At 37.6% G+C, this 17,265-nt stretch overlaps 5 protein-coding genes across 8 annotated transcripts; 4 read left to right on the top strand and 1 right to left on the bottom strand.

Moving 5' to 3' along the window:
* The first annotated feature begins 52 nt into the window (after window positions 1-52).
* LOC135936333 (protein AAR2 homolog) lies at window positions 53-2,321 on the top strand. 3 transcript variants are annotated; one of them, XM_065479104.1, is made up of 7 exons: window positions 53-185; window positions 250-431; window positions 557-672; window positions 724-843; window positions 900-1,170; window positions 1,226-1,427; window positions 1,953-2,321. In XM_065479104.1, exons 2-7 carry the CDS (start codon window positions 259-261, stop codon window positions 2,175-2,177), a joined length of 1,107 nt encoding a protein of 368 aa, XP_065335176.1. In that variant the 5' UTR covers window positions 53-185; window positions 250-258; the 3' UTR covers window positions 2,178-2,321. The 3 variants fall into 3 exon arrangements, with proteins under 3 accessions (XP_065335176.1, XP_065335177.1, XP_065335175.1); XM_065479105.1 differs by having other exon boundaries at window positions 63-156; XM_065479103.1 differs by having other exon boundaries at window positions 78-193.
* A 308-nt stretch (window positions 2,322-2,629) lies between these two features.
* Window positions 2,630-3,953, top strand: LOC135936334 (uncharacterized). Its single transcript, XM_065479107.1, has 3 exons — window positions 2,630-3,190; window positions 3,425-3,530; window positions 3,585-3,953. The coding sequence occupies exons 1-3, from the start codon at window positions 2,918-2,920 to the stop codon at window positions 3,797-3,799; spliced, it is 594 nt and encodes a 197-aa protein (XP_065335179.1). The 5' UTR covers window positions 2,630-2,917; the 3' UTR covers window positions 3,800-3,953.
* Srp19 (signal recognition particle 19) lies at window positions 3,888-4,803 on the bottom strand. The gene is made up of 4 exons (XM_065479108.1): window positions 4,660-4,803; window positions 4,419-4,494; window positions 4,162-4,348; window positions 3,888-4,100 (listed from the first exon to the last, which is right to left on the bottom strand). The coding sequence occupies exons 1-4, from the start codon at window positions 4,704-4,706 to the stop codon at window positions 3,967-3,969; spliced, it is 444 nt and encodes a 147-aa protein (XP_065335180.1). The 5' UTR covers window positions 4,707-4,803; the 3' UTR covers window positions 3,888-3,966.
* A 264-nt stretch (window positions 4,804-5,067) lies between these two features.
* RhoGAP5A (Rho GTPase activating protein at 5A) lies at window positions 5,068-9,112 on the top strand. Of its 2 annotated transcripts, XM_065479371.1 has the most exons (10): window positions 5,068-5,107; window positions 5,164-5,264; window positions 5,409-5,471; window positions 5,945-6,134; window positions 6,249-6,486; window positions 6,548-6,707; window positions 7,016-7,270; window positions 7,345-7,482; window positions 7,885-7,990; window positions 8,051-9,112. In XM_065479371.1, the coding sequence occupies exons 2-10, from the start codon at window positions 5,255-5,257 to the stop codon at window positions 8,229-8,231; spliced, it is 1,341 nt and encodes a 446-aa protein (XP_065335443.1). In that variant the 5' UTR covers window positions 5,068-5,107; window positions 5,164-5,254; the 3' UTR covers window positions 8,232-9,112. The 2 variants fall into 2 exon arrangements, with proteins under 2 accessions (XP_065335443.1, XP_065335442.1); XM_065479370.1 differs by having other exon boundaries at window positions 5,072-5,264.
* A 551-nt stretch (window positions 9,113-9,663) lies between these two features.
* Window positions 9,664-15,916, top strand: LOC135936264 (zinc finger protein 141-like). The gene is made up of 8 exons (XM_065479021.1): window positions 9,664-9,870; window positions 9,933-10,118; window positions 10,290-10,874; window positions 10,928-11,098; window positions 11,352-11,435; window positions 11,489-11,656; window positions 11,714-11,881; window positions 15,342-15,916. Exons 1-8 carry the CDS (start codon window positions 9,762-9,764, stop codon window positions 15,503-15,505), a joined length of 1,635 nt encoding a protein of 544 aa, XP_065335093.1. The 5' UTR covers window positions 9,664-9,761; the 3' UTR covers window positions 15,506-15,916.
* Window positions 15,917-17,265: the final 1,349 nt, after the last annotated feature.

Raw genomic sequence — 17,265 nt, 5'->3', positions numbered from 1 at the left:
CTTAGCCATAGCTTGACTCGTGGCGCCACTGTCGCTGCGCCGTGTGTTTTTGTTTATAAACACGCTCGCCTGGCTATCAGCCTCCACCCCACATTGACAGTTCGCTCACCCTGCGCACCCGCCATCAAATTTAAGACTCAAAAAACTGAGACTGAAGTGAGGAGACGAGAAAACTGTATTATCTCGTAATTTTGTGCATACATATTTGTTTTTGTGTATCATAAATTATGATTAATAATATTATTTTAGTTGTGAGCCATGGACATTGATCAGGAGCTGGCCAAACGAATGCTTATTGAAGGAGGAACTTTAGTTTTCTTAGACGTGCCAGAGGGGACCGATTTTGGAATGGACATGAAGAACTGGATCACAGATTTTAATTTCAAAGGAATGAAAATGATTCCACCTGGACTGCATTTTATATCTTACAGGTGATGCCTATTTCACGAAACAAATTATTATTTCTGGTGAACGAAAAAATAACTTTTACGTATCATATATACAATCTTGAGATTCTTGAGCATCAACTAACATGATTATGTATATCAAATTTTAGTGCCAGGAATAAACACGGTGATGCTACTCCTCGGGTTGGGTTTTTCCACAACTTTAAAAAATCGGAAATCCTTGTCCGAAAATGGGATCCAAATGCAGAAGATATCAGCTTAGAAGGTACTTAACTGTTAAAAATAAATACAAATGTTTGAGACTGACCATTTTCAGACTTTAGCGCAGAGGAAGTTGATCGGATCAGAAGCAACCTTCTCCATCTAGACAGGTACCTTGCACCTTATCCATTAGAAATATACCGGGACTGGAGGAAATTGTCCGAAGGAATAACTGGTAAGTCCATGTAGAAGGAAAGCTTTTACGTATTTTACAATAAAGAGGTTTTCCAGATGATTTGCTCGGAAGACTTTCGCCTGAAAAAGTACTCATTCGATCTGCACTTGAACTTGAGTCAACTCCAGAATCCTCAAAGAAGCGAAGGCGAACGCTGGATAAGGAAGAGGCCCTGTTGCCTCAACTATCGCCGAAACCAGGTACCGCCCTGAGAATCACAGAAGTGCCGGAATTTAAATGGCCAGAAGGTGCCACACCAGCTGACATAACAAAGCACAGCCTTGATAGCAGTTTTGCCCTGGAAAAAATAATATCCTCTTTCAAAGAGTAATTATTAATTCATCTGAGTTTATAGACTAATGGACAAATTTTCACTTTGCAGACCATTGGACATAATTGGAGAAATGCAAGTGTGCTACATTTGCTTCTTGATAGGGCACAGTTTGGAGGCATTTGAGCAGTGGAAGGATTTGCTACTGCTACTGTGCGCAAGTGAAGATGCTTTAGCTAGGCAAAGAGCTGTTTTCTCCAGGTTCTTGACTGTCATGAGTACTCATCTACAAGAAATCCCTGAAGATTTTATGGTACATAAATAGAATTCTCTAATAATTGCTCTTTGCAGAATATTGATAAATCATACTAAAATTTTAAGTATTGTCAATGTTCTCTTACCTTATAGGAGCGACTGCCTCGGTTTTTTATTAATGTTTATTGTTCATGTTTCATGTATGAAAATAGTAACAGTCAAAGAATATCATCAATAATTAAAGCAACATGAAAAAAGGCGAAACACGACAAACAGGAACTGCATAAAAACTCGGGAAGCAAAAATGACTTGACGTTGTCAAGTGCCAATGAATAAAATAATAAATTAATTTCATCACTCTAACGCTTTAAAAATTGCATCACAAGAACTTCTCGCACAGAGAGGGGAATTTTGATGTGTAGTCTTTCAAATTCGGTCAAAGATTGTTCCATGGTTTGCAAACCCTGAATGAAAGGGCTAAAGCAATTCTCGCTGGGGGTGGCTGGAGGCGGGAAAGTAGTCTATATAACTAAGTTTTAAATGAATAAGTGTTATTAAATAACTTTGTGTTATTGAATTTAAGGTGGACGTAGTTGCTGGCAAAAATGCGGTTTACTTGGGCATGAAAAAATTGTTCCAGAATATCAAAGAATCAGGTGAATCTGTTGATACAAGACTAAAATCTCAAGCAGAGAGGCTAAAGCAACAGCTCGAGTCAAAATTCGGCTGGGGCTTTAGCAAGGAAGATGAAGAAGAGGACGATGAAGACGCGCCTGTTGTTGTTGATTTGAGTGAAGAATTGCTTTAAATCAGCTCACGACATGACAGTACCAGTTTTAAATATATTTTGAAATATTTGCGTCTCATGTAATGCACTCTTCACATCTGTCTGAACAGAAATGCGCAATATGGTCTCTATTTATTGATAATAAACTAACACGATGAGTGTTATTTGGAAAATCTTTATTTCATTTAAAATAACCATAAATAATTAAACTAGGAGGAATAAATGTTTTAGATAGTTTCCTTTGTGCATCTTCTTGACCTCCAAGAGATCTCCACCTGAAGAGCAAGTGAAGCGCATAGCAAATCGGAATTATCACAAAGCTCTACCATGGCAGCCACTGGCTTGTGACATTTTCAAGGCTACTCTCAGAAACGGAGGTTTATACACGCGCCTCTAACACTAACGCAAAGAAGAGCTAAGACCAACCTTTAAAAAAAAAATACAACGTGGACGAAATTTGATCTTCCAACCTGTAAAATCGCGGGATGCAAAGATATTTCCAAATTAAATTGATTCCAAGAAGTTCAACGCACTCAAACTTGACTTTGGCGACGCTGCACTTAGTCATTGTCACAGGCTCCGTGAATAATGAACAGCGGGCGGCACGAATTGTTAATTGTGCAAAAATCGCCAGAACAGGGAGGCGTCTTGCGCAGATTTGCTGGCAAGTAATTGTTACTTGAGAAAGAAAAGGACAGGATGCGACCTGCACGATATAAGACGGCCCAACAATTCACACTGGATCTCACTCCTACGGCACGATGCGCCGTTTGCTACTCGCAGTGCATTTTCTGGTGCTGGCCGCTGCCTCCGAGGTGGCCGACTACCTACCCGTGACCGACGAGGACTACTTCTACGAGTGGGAGAGGGCAGGAAACCCTGTCGCTGGTTACTTGCCCTATTACCGCAGGAATGACCCCGACCCAACCGTTCACACCGGCCGTACAAGGGTTGGCCAGGGCTTCTTCAGGTTCATGTCTGGTGGACGGGATGCCGAGCTTCGCTGTGATTTCCCAACACATGATCTAATCTCAGTAAGTCAAAGCATTAAGACTTCACCGGCTGAAAATTTTTCAGAACTACATACCGCTATCAAATGTTTTTTTATATATACGATTGACCCTCAATACATCTCAAAAGTAACCCCGTAAAAGAGCAATAAATCTTCCAAGCTTCATAAAATTACTATTCTAATGATTGAATTTGATTGTTAAATTTTCAATGAAATCTACATCCAATTTTAATTAGTGTTCTTCCATATTTTCCAGAATATAGTTTGGGAGAGGGTGACTGATTCGACGGGCCGAAGTTACGCATATCATCCGCTTTTCTTCAGAGACTTGTCTCAGAGAGAATTTTACTATGATAGAACAGGTTCCAATATTGAAAGTTATTAATTGCACTGTTTTCAAGCATGTTATGCAATAGCTGCAGACCCCCACTACTACGCCCGATCAACAGTTCTGCAGAGACCAGAGGGCGCTTCTCTTTACCTGAGGGATGTGAGCGCCAGTGACGCTGGAGTCTACAGGTGTTTGGCCTCCAGAAGAGTTCCCCACAGCATTGGCAAATGGGCTAGCGCGGTGGAAACTGTTTTCCAAGACGTGCCTTTCTTCCCTGGAGGAGAGTACTACAACAAGTGATTCGCCGCGCTCAGTTGACTTGATAAATATAGTAATTTATGTGATTGGGATTGGTTAGGGAGAAGTTGATAAGCGAGAAAACAAAGTGTAAGGTCTGGAATCAATTAGTATTCTCGACAATTTACAAAATAAAAACTTAACGCAGAATATAAAAGTTTGATTTGAGATTAGCGTCTGCCTTTGCCCTTTTTCTTGGATGATGAGGTCGACTGGGAGGCTTGCTGTTCAGTCGACTGCTTTTGCTGAGTTCTAGACTTCAACTTTGGAATCATCTCTCCTAGATGTAGCAAAACCGAGTCTCCTAAAACGAAAAATATAGTTGCAATCAATCATCAAGTAATTATCCTAAATTTTGGTCGTACTTGTCGGGAATTCAGGATTCAGTGGGTCTCCTTTATCATTCTTAAGCTGCAATCGGACACGTCCGATATACTGGGGCTCTTTGCTGCCTTCCCGACTGTAAAAGCTCCTCTCGATGCCAAAGGTAGATGCGAACCCGGCAGCAAGCAGCACATCTTTCATTTCCTGCACTGTTGGGGTATCCACCGCCTAGAATTTTTTATGTTTGTCAATTCGCGCTGGTCTAGAACTAATATAATATTAATATGATCAGACTCACCTTCTCAATTGGAACCCTACGACCCTCAGCCCTCGATTTCTTGCTGTTGATGTACGCGGGGTAGATACAAACCCACCTAATAACAATTCAGAATTAAAATAATACTAAAATTCTGGGTGCCGAGTGTCAGATCATGACGAACATAAATATTATTGTTTCGATTCAAAAAAATTATGTATTATGAATATGATATCATACGCGATTTAAAAATTGGATCAAGGATTAATGACGCAAATTTTACCTCTTCCTGTCACTGTGGCTTATATCCTTGTAGTATGCCGACGCCATAATTTGCGAAAACAATTCTGTCAGCAAGCAGCGAAGCAGCTGGAAAAGTTGTCACCTCAAGGCAAAAAGTGAACCACAAGCAAAAGCAACCTGGCGACAAGACAAACCAATATTAGTGCTGCCAACAAAATTAAACAGCATTTTCTACTTAATCCTTTGTATTTAGATTATGAAACTACATATAACTCTTGGACATTTTTCCAAATTTTTTCAAATTTTCCAATAAGAAGAGAAGATCATATTTGTGTCAATTTAAAAAAGAGAGCACATCGAAAGATTTTTTTTGTATTTTGTACACATTTCTATGTTGGCAGCGTTGAATTACTTTAGTTGAGTTTGATTTTGATAGTAGGGCTGTGGATGTGGGTTGTGTGTGTTCTTCTCCTCAGCTGTCACAGGTGGTAATGGTGATCACTTGGTGTGTTGTCTGCCTTTAATGGTTTGCTTCTGTTTACAGCACGGCCGTGCTCTTTATTTTTTTCTTATGATTTATCTATTCGCTTAGACAAATTATATTTTCATGGATTGAGCGCATTTCTCGGGTCGAAATGCAGCCTGGTAAGATAATTTTGTTATCAATTAAAATACACGACGTGATAATGAGCATTTTATTCGCTGTATATTGCGTTCTACTGCATTGTGCTTACATTTATTCGTGATGAGCTCTGAGATAGTATAACAGAGTGCAAATTTTCTTTGTAGCAGAAGCAGTGGCCAAAAATAGCACCAAAGGCGGAAGCCAGGAACGAGTTTGGAAATCTGATTGTAAGTTAAAGAAACTTTTCTTGGTGCTCTATTATGTTGTAATATACATTATTAATATTTTCTGGATCGATCGCTTCAATAGAATATGTATTTTAAACGTCCTAATTTATTCATAATAAAAGCCCAGCAAATTTAATTTCTCTGCAGTATGCGATATGTAGATTTATAACTTCGAAAATATCACATTTTTATTGAAATTCAATATTTTAAAGTTTCAAATTTTAGATTGTGAAAGTAGTGAAAAAAATTATATAATTTTAAGTATGCTATAAGTCTGGTAACGCTAAGTAAAGGTTACCTTGGCGTGTTCCTTTGCGTTTTACAATTTATTTAAATTTCAAAGCCATATCAGCGAAATATAACTTCCTGTAAGAGCAGTACAAAACATACCTTTTGTAATAAAAGCCCCAATGCTTGAGTTTGTGGCTTGTGGAAGGAAAAATGTACATATTTCACTTCCGAATTTCCCTCAGTGTATCAACTGCAGCAGGAAGCGCCAAAGCCGCAGCCTGTTTTATCTGTGGTTGAGAACAAGAACACGAAATATTTTGGCGCAGAACATCATGGTTCCATTTCGCACTCGCACTCTGTAAAACTGCTCACTGAAGATGGCATGTACTTGGTCCGTACCAGCAGGGATGGTCAACAGACCCTTTCCATCAGGTGAGAAATTTCAAAAAAAAAAAAAAATAAAACCACTGTAAGCTAATAGCGTCAGCCATTTTTGGTATGTTAAATTAGTTTATAATAAATTTTCCTTATTTGTTTTTTTTTAAGAATTTCTGGAGCGGTCAAGAATTTCAAGATCTTTTTTGATGAAAACGACAGAACTTTCTTCGTTAAAAATAAACGCTTCGGAACTATTGGTGACCTGGTGGCCGATGGACTTGTCACCATGTACATTGAGAACAAAGCTGGATCTTATTTGGAGAAAATGTACTCGTATGACAATTACGAGAAAAGCCCTTACATGACGTTAAACAGACTGAAAATGAAAACGCTGGAGAAGACCAAAGTAATCAAGTTTTGTTAAAAGAGCATAATAGTTAAGCTGCAATGATTACCCGATGCTGTAGAAAATGAAATCAGGGAACAACAACTTTGGGGAAGAGAAGAAAAGGGACTCCTATGATAAAGCTCACTCCTTCAAGACGTACAACTTCAAGGGCCTCAACTGGTGCGAATTCTGTGGGAACTTTCTCTGGGGGTTCAGCGCGCAAGGCGTTAAGTGCGATGGTAAGTGATCAGATCTCTTTAGTTTGCTAATTTTAATGTGTTTTTTGTTCATCTAAGCCACGAGAGGTGGAAATATTTAAGTCACCAGTATATCGAACGTTGATTATAAGTATAAATACTTCAAAATTATATTTTGGAAGTTTTAAAATATTTCTATCGCCGTGTGTTTAATATTTTGTCGTCTCTAACTAGTATGTGTGTTTTGTCATGTTTTTATATTTACTTCGCAAAGTTAAATTTTAAAGAAAAATAATTTTATTGCAAAAAATATTTACCCGCATTTAATTAGATACCATATATATATTTAGACTGTGGCTTCAGCGCTCACCATAAGTGCAGTGAGAAAGTGCCTAGTGATTGCTGTCCTGATCTCAGTAACCTCCGCGGCATTTTTGGAGTTGATCTCACCACCTTAACCAAAGCGCTGAAGACTTCAAGGCCGTTTGTTGTGGACAAGTGCGTGGAGGAAATTGAACGCCGAGGACTTGCCAATGCCGAGGGCTTGTACAGGGTTCCAGGCTTCTCAGATCATGTGGAAAATCTCAAGATGGCATTTGACAAAGGTAATTACCGTAATTAAAACCCTCAGGTTTTCATGTAAGCGTTATTTTAAAATTTTAAAATTTATATTCCAAAGATGGAGAAAAGACTGAGTTAAGTCCGGTAGTATTTGACAACGTCAATGTGATAGCTGGGACTCTGAAGCTTTTCCTCAGACTTCTCCCTATTCCAATAATTACTTTTGAAGTTCACCCGATGCTCTGTTCAGCTGCAGGTATGTAACAGTTTTCGCTCCTCGCATAAAATTTATTATTTTTTAATAGGCATTCGTGCAATTTTTATTGCTGCATGAACGATTTGTGTTTGCTGATTTTAAGTAATTTTCCAAGTGTCATTCACACAGCCTTCCTCGAGTGAGAACACCTTCAATTAATTTTTTGTTTCTTAACCTGATTTTTAAGGTGCTACACTATAAAACATGAACCAAAGCATGAATGTTTAGTTTGCTGCTGTTGCTGTTGTAAAACCCGCTAATAAAAATAAAGAATGAATGTAAATTGTGAAAACTTAGCATCGTGTAAACATTTTAGACTTAAATAAGAAATAATTTCTTTTTCTTGTCTTTCTACTTTCTAGAGCACAATATGGTTTCTTTTTCATGTAAACCTTATTGCAGAAAATCGGGTGCTATCAGAGCAAGTGTCAGCCCTCAAGTTGGCAGTTAATTGCCTTCCAGTTGCTCACTACCACACCCTGAAATACTTGGTAGAACACTTAGCAAGGTATATATGAAGATTTGTCCCATATTAAATGTCAAATATTCATCTCTTTGTTTTCTTCAGGGTGGCTTCTTCTGCAGAAACAAACAAAATGTCGGCGCACAACATCGCGACCGTCTTTGCACCGACCTTGATGCCGGCGTTGGAGCTACCTTCGCTTAACAGCCAGGGTGGCATTCCTGGCATGGACACAGAAATCGCAGTGATAGAGGCTATCATAACTAATCATAGCCTTATATTCTAGACCTCATTAATTATAGAGTACTATAATAGATGTACTCCAATTAAACGCAGTAAAACTGTATTATCTTTATTCCGCTGTTGATGGAAAAAGGAGGCGAAAAGCTGGGAGCTTTAGGTCTGTTAACTGTTTCAATTTTAATTGATTTTATTATCTAGAGCTTCATACATTATAGGCATACCACATTCCATATGAAAAGCTTGATGGTCTAATTGTAATTTTCTAGTATTTATCATGAAGTATTTTTGTAAAAATAAGAAAACATATTTTCTTCGTTTGTTTTCTATTAAAAAATCTTTATACAGAGTTGGAAAATTTGTCAAAACTGACTTATATCTTTTATACAAATAACTATTAGTTTTTTACGCTCTTTTTACTCTTTCCTCAACATTTTAAAGACTGCGATAGACAATAGATTCCATGAATAAATTGAGAGGCAAAGTTTCTTGTTCATCTGGTATGCACATTTCTGAATTTAAAGTAAACATGAATGTTATAATTCTTAAAATCATTTATTCCTGCAAGCTTGTTAATAAATGTGTAAACTGAACAGTTTAGTGAATAAATGTTTCATTCATAATTTAATGTTCTTAATTTAACAGTTAAGTTCATTTGGATTTGGGGGGGGGGGGAATTCAAAATTCCTGTGGTTCCAAGAACCTCGATATATTTTAAAAGTAAGTGCATGTGGTCCAAACACCATTCGACCACTTACACTCCTCGTTTCTTCAACAAGAATTAATACCATTGTACACTAACTAACAATAAGAAGAGTGCTGTGCGTGATGGTCGAAGATTGTACTTTCACTTTACAAAAAGAACCCCAAAAGGGCTGAAAGTTAAAATTATTGTTCAATGAAATAATTATAATTATGTACATATTATCAATGCGTATTATTTTTCGTTATAATGCGGTTATCTCCTATACAAAATTGTGTATTAATAATAAAATTAACTAATGTTATTGTTCTCTCTCGCCTTCAAAAATATATAATCATTATTTATTTATACATAAGATGGTGAAAAATCAGAAAATCTCGTAAATAGACACATTTTTAACAAAGTATTATTTGTTGTATGATATCTTGTATAATTTGTATCGAATATGATATAATTTAATTATTTCTTTCTTAAAGAACAATAATGTAAAAACGTTGCAGCACGATCGTGGTGCCTTCGATCATCAGGTTCGTTTATTTATCTTTAATCTCGGTTTTTTTTCTATTGATTGTAACTTTTAATGACAGAATTTTAATAGTATTAGTTTCATAGAAATTTGTTGACGGAATAATTAGTAAAATCTAAAATAAAAAACTTTTTACTTTATGATTGGCGCCACAACTCCATAAAATAAACGAAATAAATGTATGCTACGTACAATTTCTATTCCATCCGCTGCTGGCGCTGCTGTATGCAGCAGCTAGTTCAGTTTGTTTTTGTTGATTTGTGTGAGAAACTCAACCTCCCTACAGACCATAGATTGGCCGAGTCTGGGACAAATTTTGCACAATTTAGTGCAGAAAGGCGTGAGTCATGTCAGTGATAATTTCGCCAGAGGGCTTCCAAGGGTCGCAGAGGCAGCAGCCTCAGCCGCACGACCTGACCTTTCACCGCAACTTAGATCAACGTGGCCAAAATATGGGTATGTAGGAGGCAGGGAAATACCCTGTGGGCTGCGGACTCATCATTTTTATTCTGGTTCAGGTGTTTCAGTGGACGAAATGACAAGCAACCTCATCAATAATACTTGTTGTCCTAAGTGCGAGTTACCAATTAACAGCAAGCAGAACAGACTCGTTCAAGACACTTGTGGGCACACAAAATGTAGGATTTGTTTGCTGAAAGAAGAAACTGGTTGCCTAGAATGCCAACAAAGCGAGGAGCAATTAAGTACATATGCAGATTCATATTTATCATATTTAACATTAAGTAGTTTATATTTTTCTTCTAGCATCGCATAAGTAAATTCATATAAAATATTTATTGCAAAAGAGTTTGTGTTGATGAACAATCATTAACATTTTAATATCTGTTAAAAAAATACATTATTCGATTTTTCAGGGTACACAGAGTTGAGGCCACCTGTGATAGAATCCTACTGTTGCGATTTGAACCCTGTGGACCAAAGGTATCTTAATTTAGATGCTGGATTTGACTGCCGAAAATCGGTTGTTGAGCTTCATTCCACGGACAAATTTCTCCCCATCCAGCAGCAACAACCACTAAATCTGATCAGTCCAGACTTCAGGTGTCCATCACCGACTTTTACTCGAGACAAAAGCCCAGAAGTGATGTTCGAGAGACTGCCTTGTGAGAAAACAGTTTCACTACCTTTCAAAAAGAGTCTGCGGTTCCCAAAAATTGACCTTAATTGCCAGAAGCAAGTTATGGAGAGAAGACTAGCCAATGCAGCAATTCCTGTTCAAGAGGAGCCAAAATTGTGCCTGGTAGAAGACAAGAAAGAAGTTGAGGAAACATCACAAGAAAACATTGTTGAAACAGAGAAGCCAGAAGAGGCCACAACTGATATTCCAAAAGAGAGTGAAGTGCATGTTGAACAAAATGAAGCTGGCAGTGCTATAAAAACGAAAAAGAAGAGAGGGAAGAAGGCTGAACCACTGCCAAGTCATATTCAAGTGCAGAAAGGTGCTTTTTCAGTTGAATTCGTTGATTGTCTCTTACACTTTTAACTGTTTCAGGGGTTAAGAAATCATACACTTGCAATGTCTGCAAGCGGAGTTTTTCAACCAGAGCTAATGTTCACTATCACATATCCTGTGGCAGCACAGAAAAACCATTTGAGTGCACCCAATGTGGGAAAGGGTTCATCTCCATCACCCACTACAAAATTCACATCCGATCTCACTCTGGTTTGTTAGAAGCAATTAAATCTTGTCTGATATCTATCACCTAAAATGCAATGCTGCTTCAGTCATCAAATCTTTCAACACGAGACTCAAATGTTACTTCTCACTGTCTTTCTAAAAATCGTTACAGATTGAGACATCAGTTTTATTTGAATTGGACTCTGAAAATTCTTAAGGAATTTTTATCAAGATCAAGTTGCTTTAATAAACTGCTTATTATTTTTTATTTGATTCAAAATATCATTCGATCTTATAGGAAAGAGGCCGTTTGTGTGTGTTTACTGCAATAAGGATTTTGCTCAAAAAGGCAAACTGAGGAGGCATATGATGCTCCATACGGGTGAGAAAGCAACTTAGCAACAAATTTTCCGAATGCAACTGGCTGGATTCCAGGGGAGAGACCATACTGTTGTGAAATTTGTGGAAAAGGATTTAGAGATCACAACGCGCTAACCAAGCACAATGCAGTTCACTCGGAGGAACGGCTGTTTCCGTGCACCAAGTGTGAAAAACGATTTAAGGACGTCAGCAATTTGACCAAGCACATGGTTGTGCACACAAGTGGGCAATTCTGAATTAAATGGCCAGCAGAATATTAATTATAGCCAAATTTTGCAGAGGATAAACCATACATGTGCGAACAGTGTGGGAAGAGTTTTGGTTTCAACGCAACCCTGTCGCATCACAAACTGATCCACACGAGAAGGAGGGATCACGCGTGCAAGATCTGCGACATGGCATTTAGACTGAAAAGAGATTTGGGAAGGCACATGGCAATTCATTCAGGTATTCTGATCATTTTTATTATCAGAAAACGTTAGAGAATATTTTACAAACGTTTTGTTGGGCATATTTGTAAATTATTGTTTTAGTTAACTTCCAGACACAAATTAGAACATTTTGCTCAAAATATGATGCTTAGACCTAGGAAGATAATAAGATATTTGCAAATTGGATATTTAATTTAATTATTGAACAAAAATTAACCTGCAAAATGTCTCTGAATAGAAGCAGTAGAGATTATTTCATACTGGAACACGTCTGTTTAATTATTTGGAAGACGTTTCATACAAATTTCATAGTTTTTCTTGTTTGACGCTAATACTATAAAATTTAAAATTACACGCCAAAGTTTAAAAATGCTTTGGAATTAATTTTTTTTTTTTTTTTTGCTCTTTTTATCCTTGTCCGTCCGAGGACCGGGAAGGGCGCGCACTGCACTAGCACGAATGCTGAAACCCGGGTCCCAATAACACCGCGAACGGATAACATGGGCGCACCAGGCCGCACAGGGACCCAGCCCACTGAAGGGCCACTTGCCTCTGCACCGAGGACTGCATTGAAACGCTAGACATTTGTCCCGTGAAGCCAAATCACGCATGCTGGAAAGGTGCAAACCAGCAAGTAGCGAGTCGGCGCCGGTGCGCCTCCCAGCCCGTTGAGCAATTTGAGCATTTCATCGAGTCACTAAACTAACCACTTTTTGCCATCTCTGACATTGGGTAGCCAGTATTAGATCTCCGAACTGCTCAAATACCTCCCATTGCTTTGACACTCCTGAGAATGCCTTAACAATGCGAGCCAACGGGCTGGTCAATTAGAAGCTGGATTAAATTTTTTGAGTGAATTGCACTATATTTCAATGATATATTCATATCACAGTAAAATTTCACAGTAAGAATTGCTTAGGTTAAGAAAGAATTGTTCAACAATTCTTTTAAAGTGATATTTTAAATCTAAAATATATATTATAATTTTGTATGGTTATTATTTAATCTCCATGTGAATACACGCTTCATCATTACAAAAAACTGAGCGACATATTTACATCAAAAATGCAACTTATGTGGAGCAAAATTATGAAAATATAGAAAGTCAAATTTCTAAATTAAAAATTGAACAAGCCAAAAAACAATACTTATTGGTGTAAAGTTATGATCAAAGAGCGATATTTCATTTTTCGCACAGATAAAATATATAATTATATATGATAGATGGTGTTAGTCTCAAATTTCAAGGAAATTTTTCATTTATGGCGTTTGAGATACAAAGAATGCGTTACATGATATCGTTTGAAAGGTATGTTGATCATTTAGCCAATTTTCTTTAATTTACAAGGTCGTTAAATGCAAAATAAAGATAGTAATTATAATATCAGTGTAAAATTAATAATATCCTCGAGTGTGATTTAAAATTATCTTGTCGTTTGGACTTGCGCCAGATGAAATCTACTGGTTCTCAAATCGAATTTTGTGCGTGCTAATTGCGCTCCGGCGAGACCTTCTAATATTTCATGCTGCCTGTGCAGCACGATTCTCACTGCGCCATCACGCCGGTCACTTTGGGTACCAAAGAGACGCGGACGCAGGCACTTTAGCGACGTTCGCCACCTCAAAGCGCGCGCTAACTCTCTGCAAACGGCTGAAAGCCTGGCCCCGCGGTGGGTTTAACTGTCAAGCTGAGGACGTTGAGTTGCCTTGAGTGCGACCATAACAACAAACAACCGACCGACACACGTAACACATACACCAAGCGAGCAACACGGAAAATTGCTAATCGCCCGCCGCCTATTGAGGTCGCACACCAAAAGGAAACACGAATTACGAATCAAGTTCACTTAATGTCAAATCTGACGTGCACAAATAATTTTTTTAAAAATATTCAGTTATGATTTAAATAAATATGTTGCAACCTCTAAAATGTTCAAGATGACTTACCATAAGCCTTGGAAGGCAAAAACATCATATATCTGACAGATGAACGATGCATCTTATAATACGAATGAAAAACCGCAGTTCTGAAAAAGTTTAAGAGAAAAATCCTAAAATTACTAATTCGTCTCTCATATTATATTATATCTCTTAACGATTTTATTCATACTTTGAGTGACAAAATTTTTATAACTTTGATTCCTTATATTCTAATATTGATTTACAGAAAAACAATATTGCCTGTGTTTTGATTAGGTTCCCCAATAACCAGAAAATTATTTAATTAATTGAAAAATTGCATCTCTCACTGTATTGAATTCAGCTGCATAACTTTTTCAATGCGCATTCTAATCTACCAGACACTCTTGTGTGGCATCGTCTATTTCAAAAATATAATTTAACCTTTATGGCAGTGGCTATTAAATCATTTTTCGAATCGACAAAGGAAATATCCACCACCCCTCCAGATAATTTTTGTCACAATATACAAAAAACTTCAATTATAAATATATATTAATGTCCGGTTTGGGATGTCGTACTACGTACCCTAACATTTTATTGCTCTCCAAAGGGCAAACTTTTACAACTTGAACGTCTACAAACTATCTTCGTCTATTTGAAAAAAAAAAATGTTTTCCCACATATGACGCGATAGCTTTTTGGCCTTACCCGCTTGGCCTGCCTGCAATCCTGATACAACACACGCTTACCGCGGCGCGGCACTCAGTGTGCCGAGCTTATTATGGCACACATGCACTGAGAGCGCGCGCTCGATTCTTCCGCGATGGCGCTCTCGCCGTGTATCATCTATCTCTGAGCTGGTGTGTGGCGTGCACGCAGTATTATTAACCTATTTTTATGAAATCGTAGCAATTGTTACCAGACTGATTTTGAATTACACTCAATTAAAATTTATGTGAGTTACAATACAATAAATCTTATAACAAACTGAAATATTGCTTTTACACCGTGGAAAAAACGAAAATACTAAGATAATCACACTAATTAAAATCTTGCTAATCAGTCAGTGTCCATCGAAAAGAACTTGATTTAATCGGTTTCTTCAAAAGTGATCAATATTTGAACAATCCCGAATAAAATTAGTTTTGATAATAGATTTACTAACATACAACTAAAATTCTCTATTGATGTTAACTAATGAAAAAAATCTTAAAAATAAAAATTTTGCATTAATATAATGCAAAATTTTGAGGCAATGGTTTGCTTAATCAGCCCCACCGCGAATCACCCCAGCCCTGCCGCGGTGGCTGAAACTTATTTACCCCAGCGGCTAATGACTGTAAAATACTTTGAAAACGGAAGGGTGATAGTGCTCAACACAATGGAAGCAAAGTTTTACTCTGACGCTTTTCGTGTATTTTTTTTATCGATGTGTGACTACATCTCAAAGTTTCGTCATTGGCGGTTGTACACGTAACTCAAAATTGCCAGTTGCCGAGGGCACCTGAAGTAAACAAATGTCCTGTTAAGATGAAAATAACTCAAACGATAAATTGTATGAATTTGCGTTGCAGATAGAAAGCCGTACAAGTGTCCGCTATGTGATATTCCGGTGCGGCGCAAGGACAATTTGGAGCGACACATCCGCAACACTCACCCGAACGCGGGCAAAGGTTCGGAGGCGCGCGAAAAGCCCAACTCGGTACCGGTGATCAACGCGACCCCGGCGGCCAAGTGAGGACAATCGGCCAAAGAGCAACAACATTTTGACTCGACGCCACACTTGATAGAAAAATTTATTGCTTTTCATATGCGACCGAATTTGTTTTTTGCCACTGCCGCCCAAGGTCAATGTGCAGATGGTTCTTCCATCGGAAGTTTCTTTGCAGCCAGCCCTCTTTGCAATCTCGCACCGAATTCGTTGTTTTTTTACAGTCACGCATGCCGTCTTCTCGCTCCTCAGCCTGTTTTGTTCATTATGCTCACGATGCTGGTTGACGACATGACGTAAGCGTTGTTAATCTGAAAATGTATCCAGCTTCTGTGTGCTCCTCTCGATTGGCTCAAAATCGTCTCTAGACTGTGTGATTTAACGTTTAAATTTTGAGTTAAGAGAATAAATTGATGCTTTGGTTTGAAATAATCAAAATGTTGGTTTCACTTTTGTAATAATTAACATCAAGTTCCAATTTATTGGTGATCTCTGAAGTTTGGTCATTGTGTTTGATTTTTTTCACAAATTGATTTCATTGCATCTGTGACTAAAGCTAGATCATTTTTCAAAATGAATTCCATTTCATCAACAGCATTTGTTATTGGTTTATTATCTTGAAAAATATATTCTACATATTATATGACTGAATTTGCGGGCTGTTTTCAAAAGTGTCAGCTATAATTTGTGTTAAAATTAGCGTTAAACGCTTAGTTATTATTCTTCTCAATCATGATTTGTTTGTTATTCTTGCACATATCTAAAAATAAAGCTGTGCATTCTACCATAGAAAAGATGGCAATCCGGTGTATAATTTACTGGCAAACTAGCTGCAACCCTCGGCCTCCACAGACGGGAACAAAGCTGCACTGTTGTCCACGGCTTAATTGCTGCTTAATGCGTGGCCATGTTTATCATATCACCAGTTTTTTGCTGCTTTTCGGCCGGCAGACGCGCTGCAGAATTTTACGAGCGTCGTCGCTGATGTAGATAGGAGTGAGAGGAATTCTTTGAAAGTTGAATAATGAGTGATGTGTTAAATATATCAGCGAGTGATGCGTGGGGGCGAAAAAGAATGCTCTCCGCTTGCATCGTCTGCTGGCATGTTGAACGATTTATTAACTTTGTAAGCACTGTTCTAAAGTTAACATATATTATTACAATAATGCTGTCTGCTTGAGTTAGCTTTTTAATTATTCGTGCAATTGGCAGGGTTGAAGCAGAAAAAAAACCTATTGGGGAAACTTTAATTTTGAGGTAAAATAAGAGGTCTTATTTGCTAGTTCTAATAAAATGCAGCTCTTTGAGTTGGCTTTTTCAAGGAGCAGAAAACAAGGTTGAAATAGGTTTTATATTAATTGAAAGAGTAATAAATTGAGTGAATAAATTGGAGTTGGAGGAAATAATGATTTATTAATTTTGACAGGTTCCTGCAGCTATTGAAAAAAATCTGCTATTATAAACACCGATAAACGTTTAGAAACATTTCATGCCGAGTACACCTGCCTTATGTGACATCTTCCAACAGTTATACAGTATAATAATTTATTGATTTGTTTGGGCTAAGCAAACTTACAGAGACGACCGAATTAAAAAATCCTTTGAAAATTGCTGTTAATTTTGTTTTGCGAGTGCTGCTGAATAGACCTTTGGCGAAGAAACAGCTATACTGTCGCCTATACAAACACGTGAAAAAATTTTAATTTTGGCCCCGCAACCATTGAAAACATTTTTAATAATGGCCATTAACACATAGGCAGATTTCATCTCTCATGACTTTGAGTCTC

The sequence above is a fragment of the Cloeon dipterum genome, chromosome 2 (assembly GCF_949628265.1).
Source record: "Cloeon dipterum chromosome 2, ieCloDipt1.1, whole genome shotgun sequence".
Lineage (NCBI taxonomy): Eukaryota > Metazoa > Arthropoda > Insecta > Ephemeroptera > Baetidae > Cloeon > Cloeon dipterum.
Note: the sequence above shows the minus strand (reverse complement) of the source record. Positions and strands in the feature narration are given on the sequence as shown.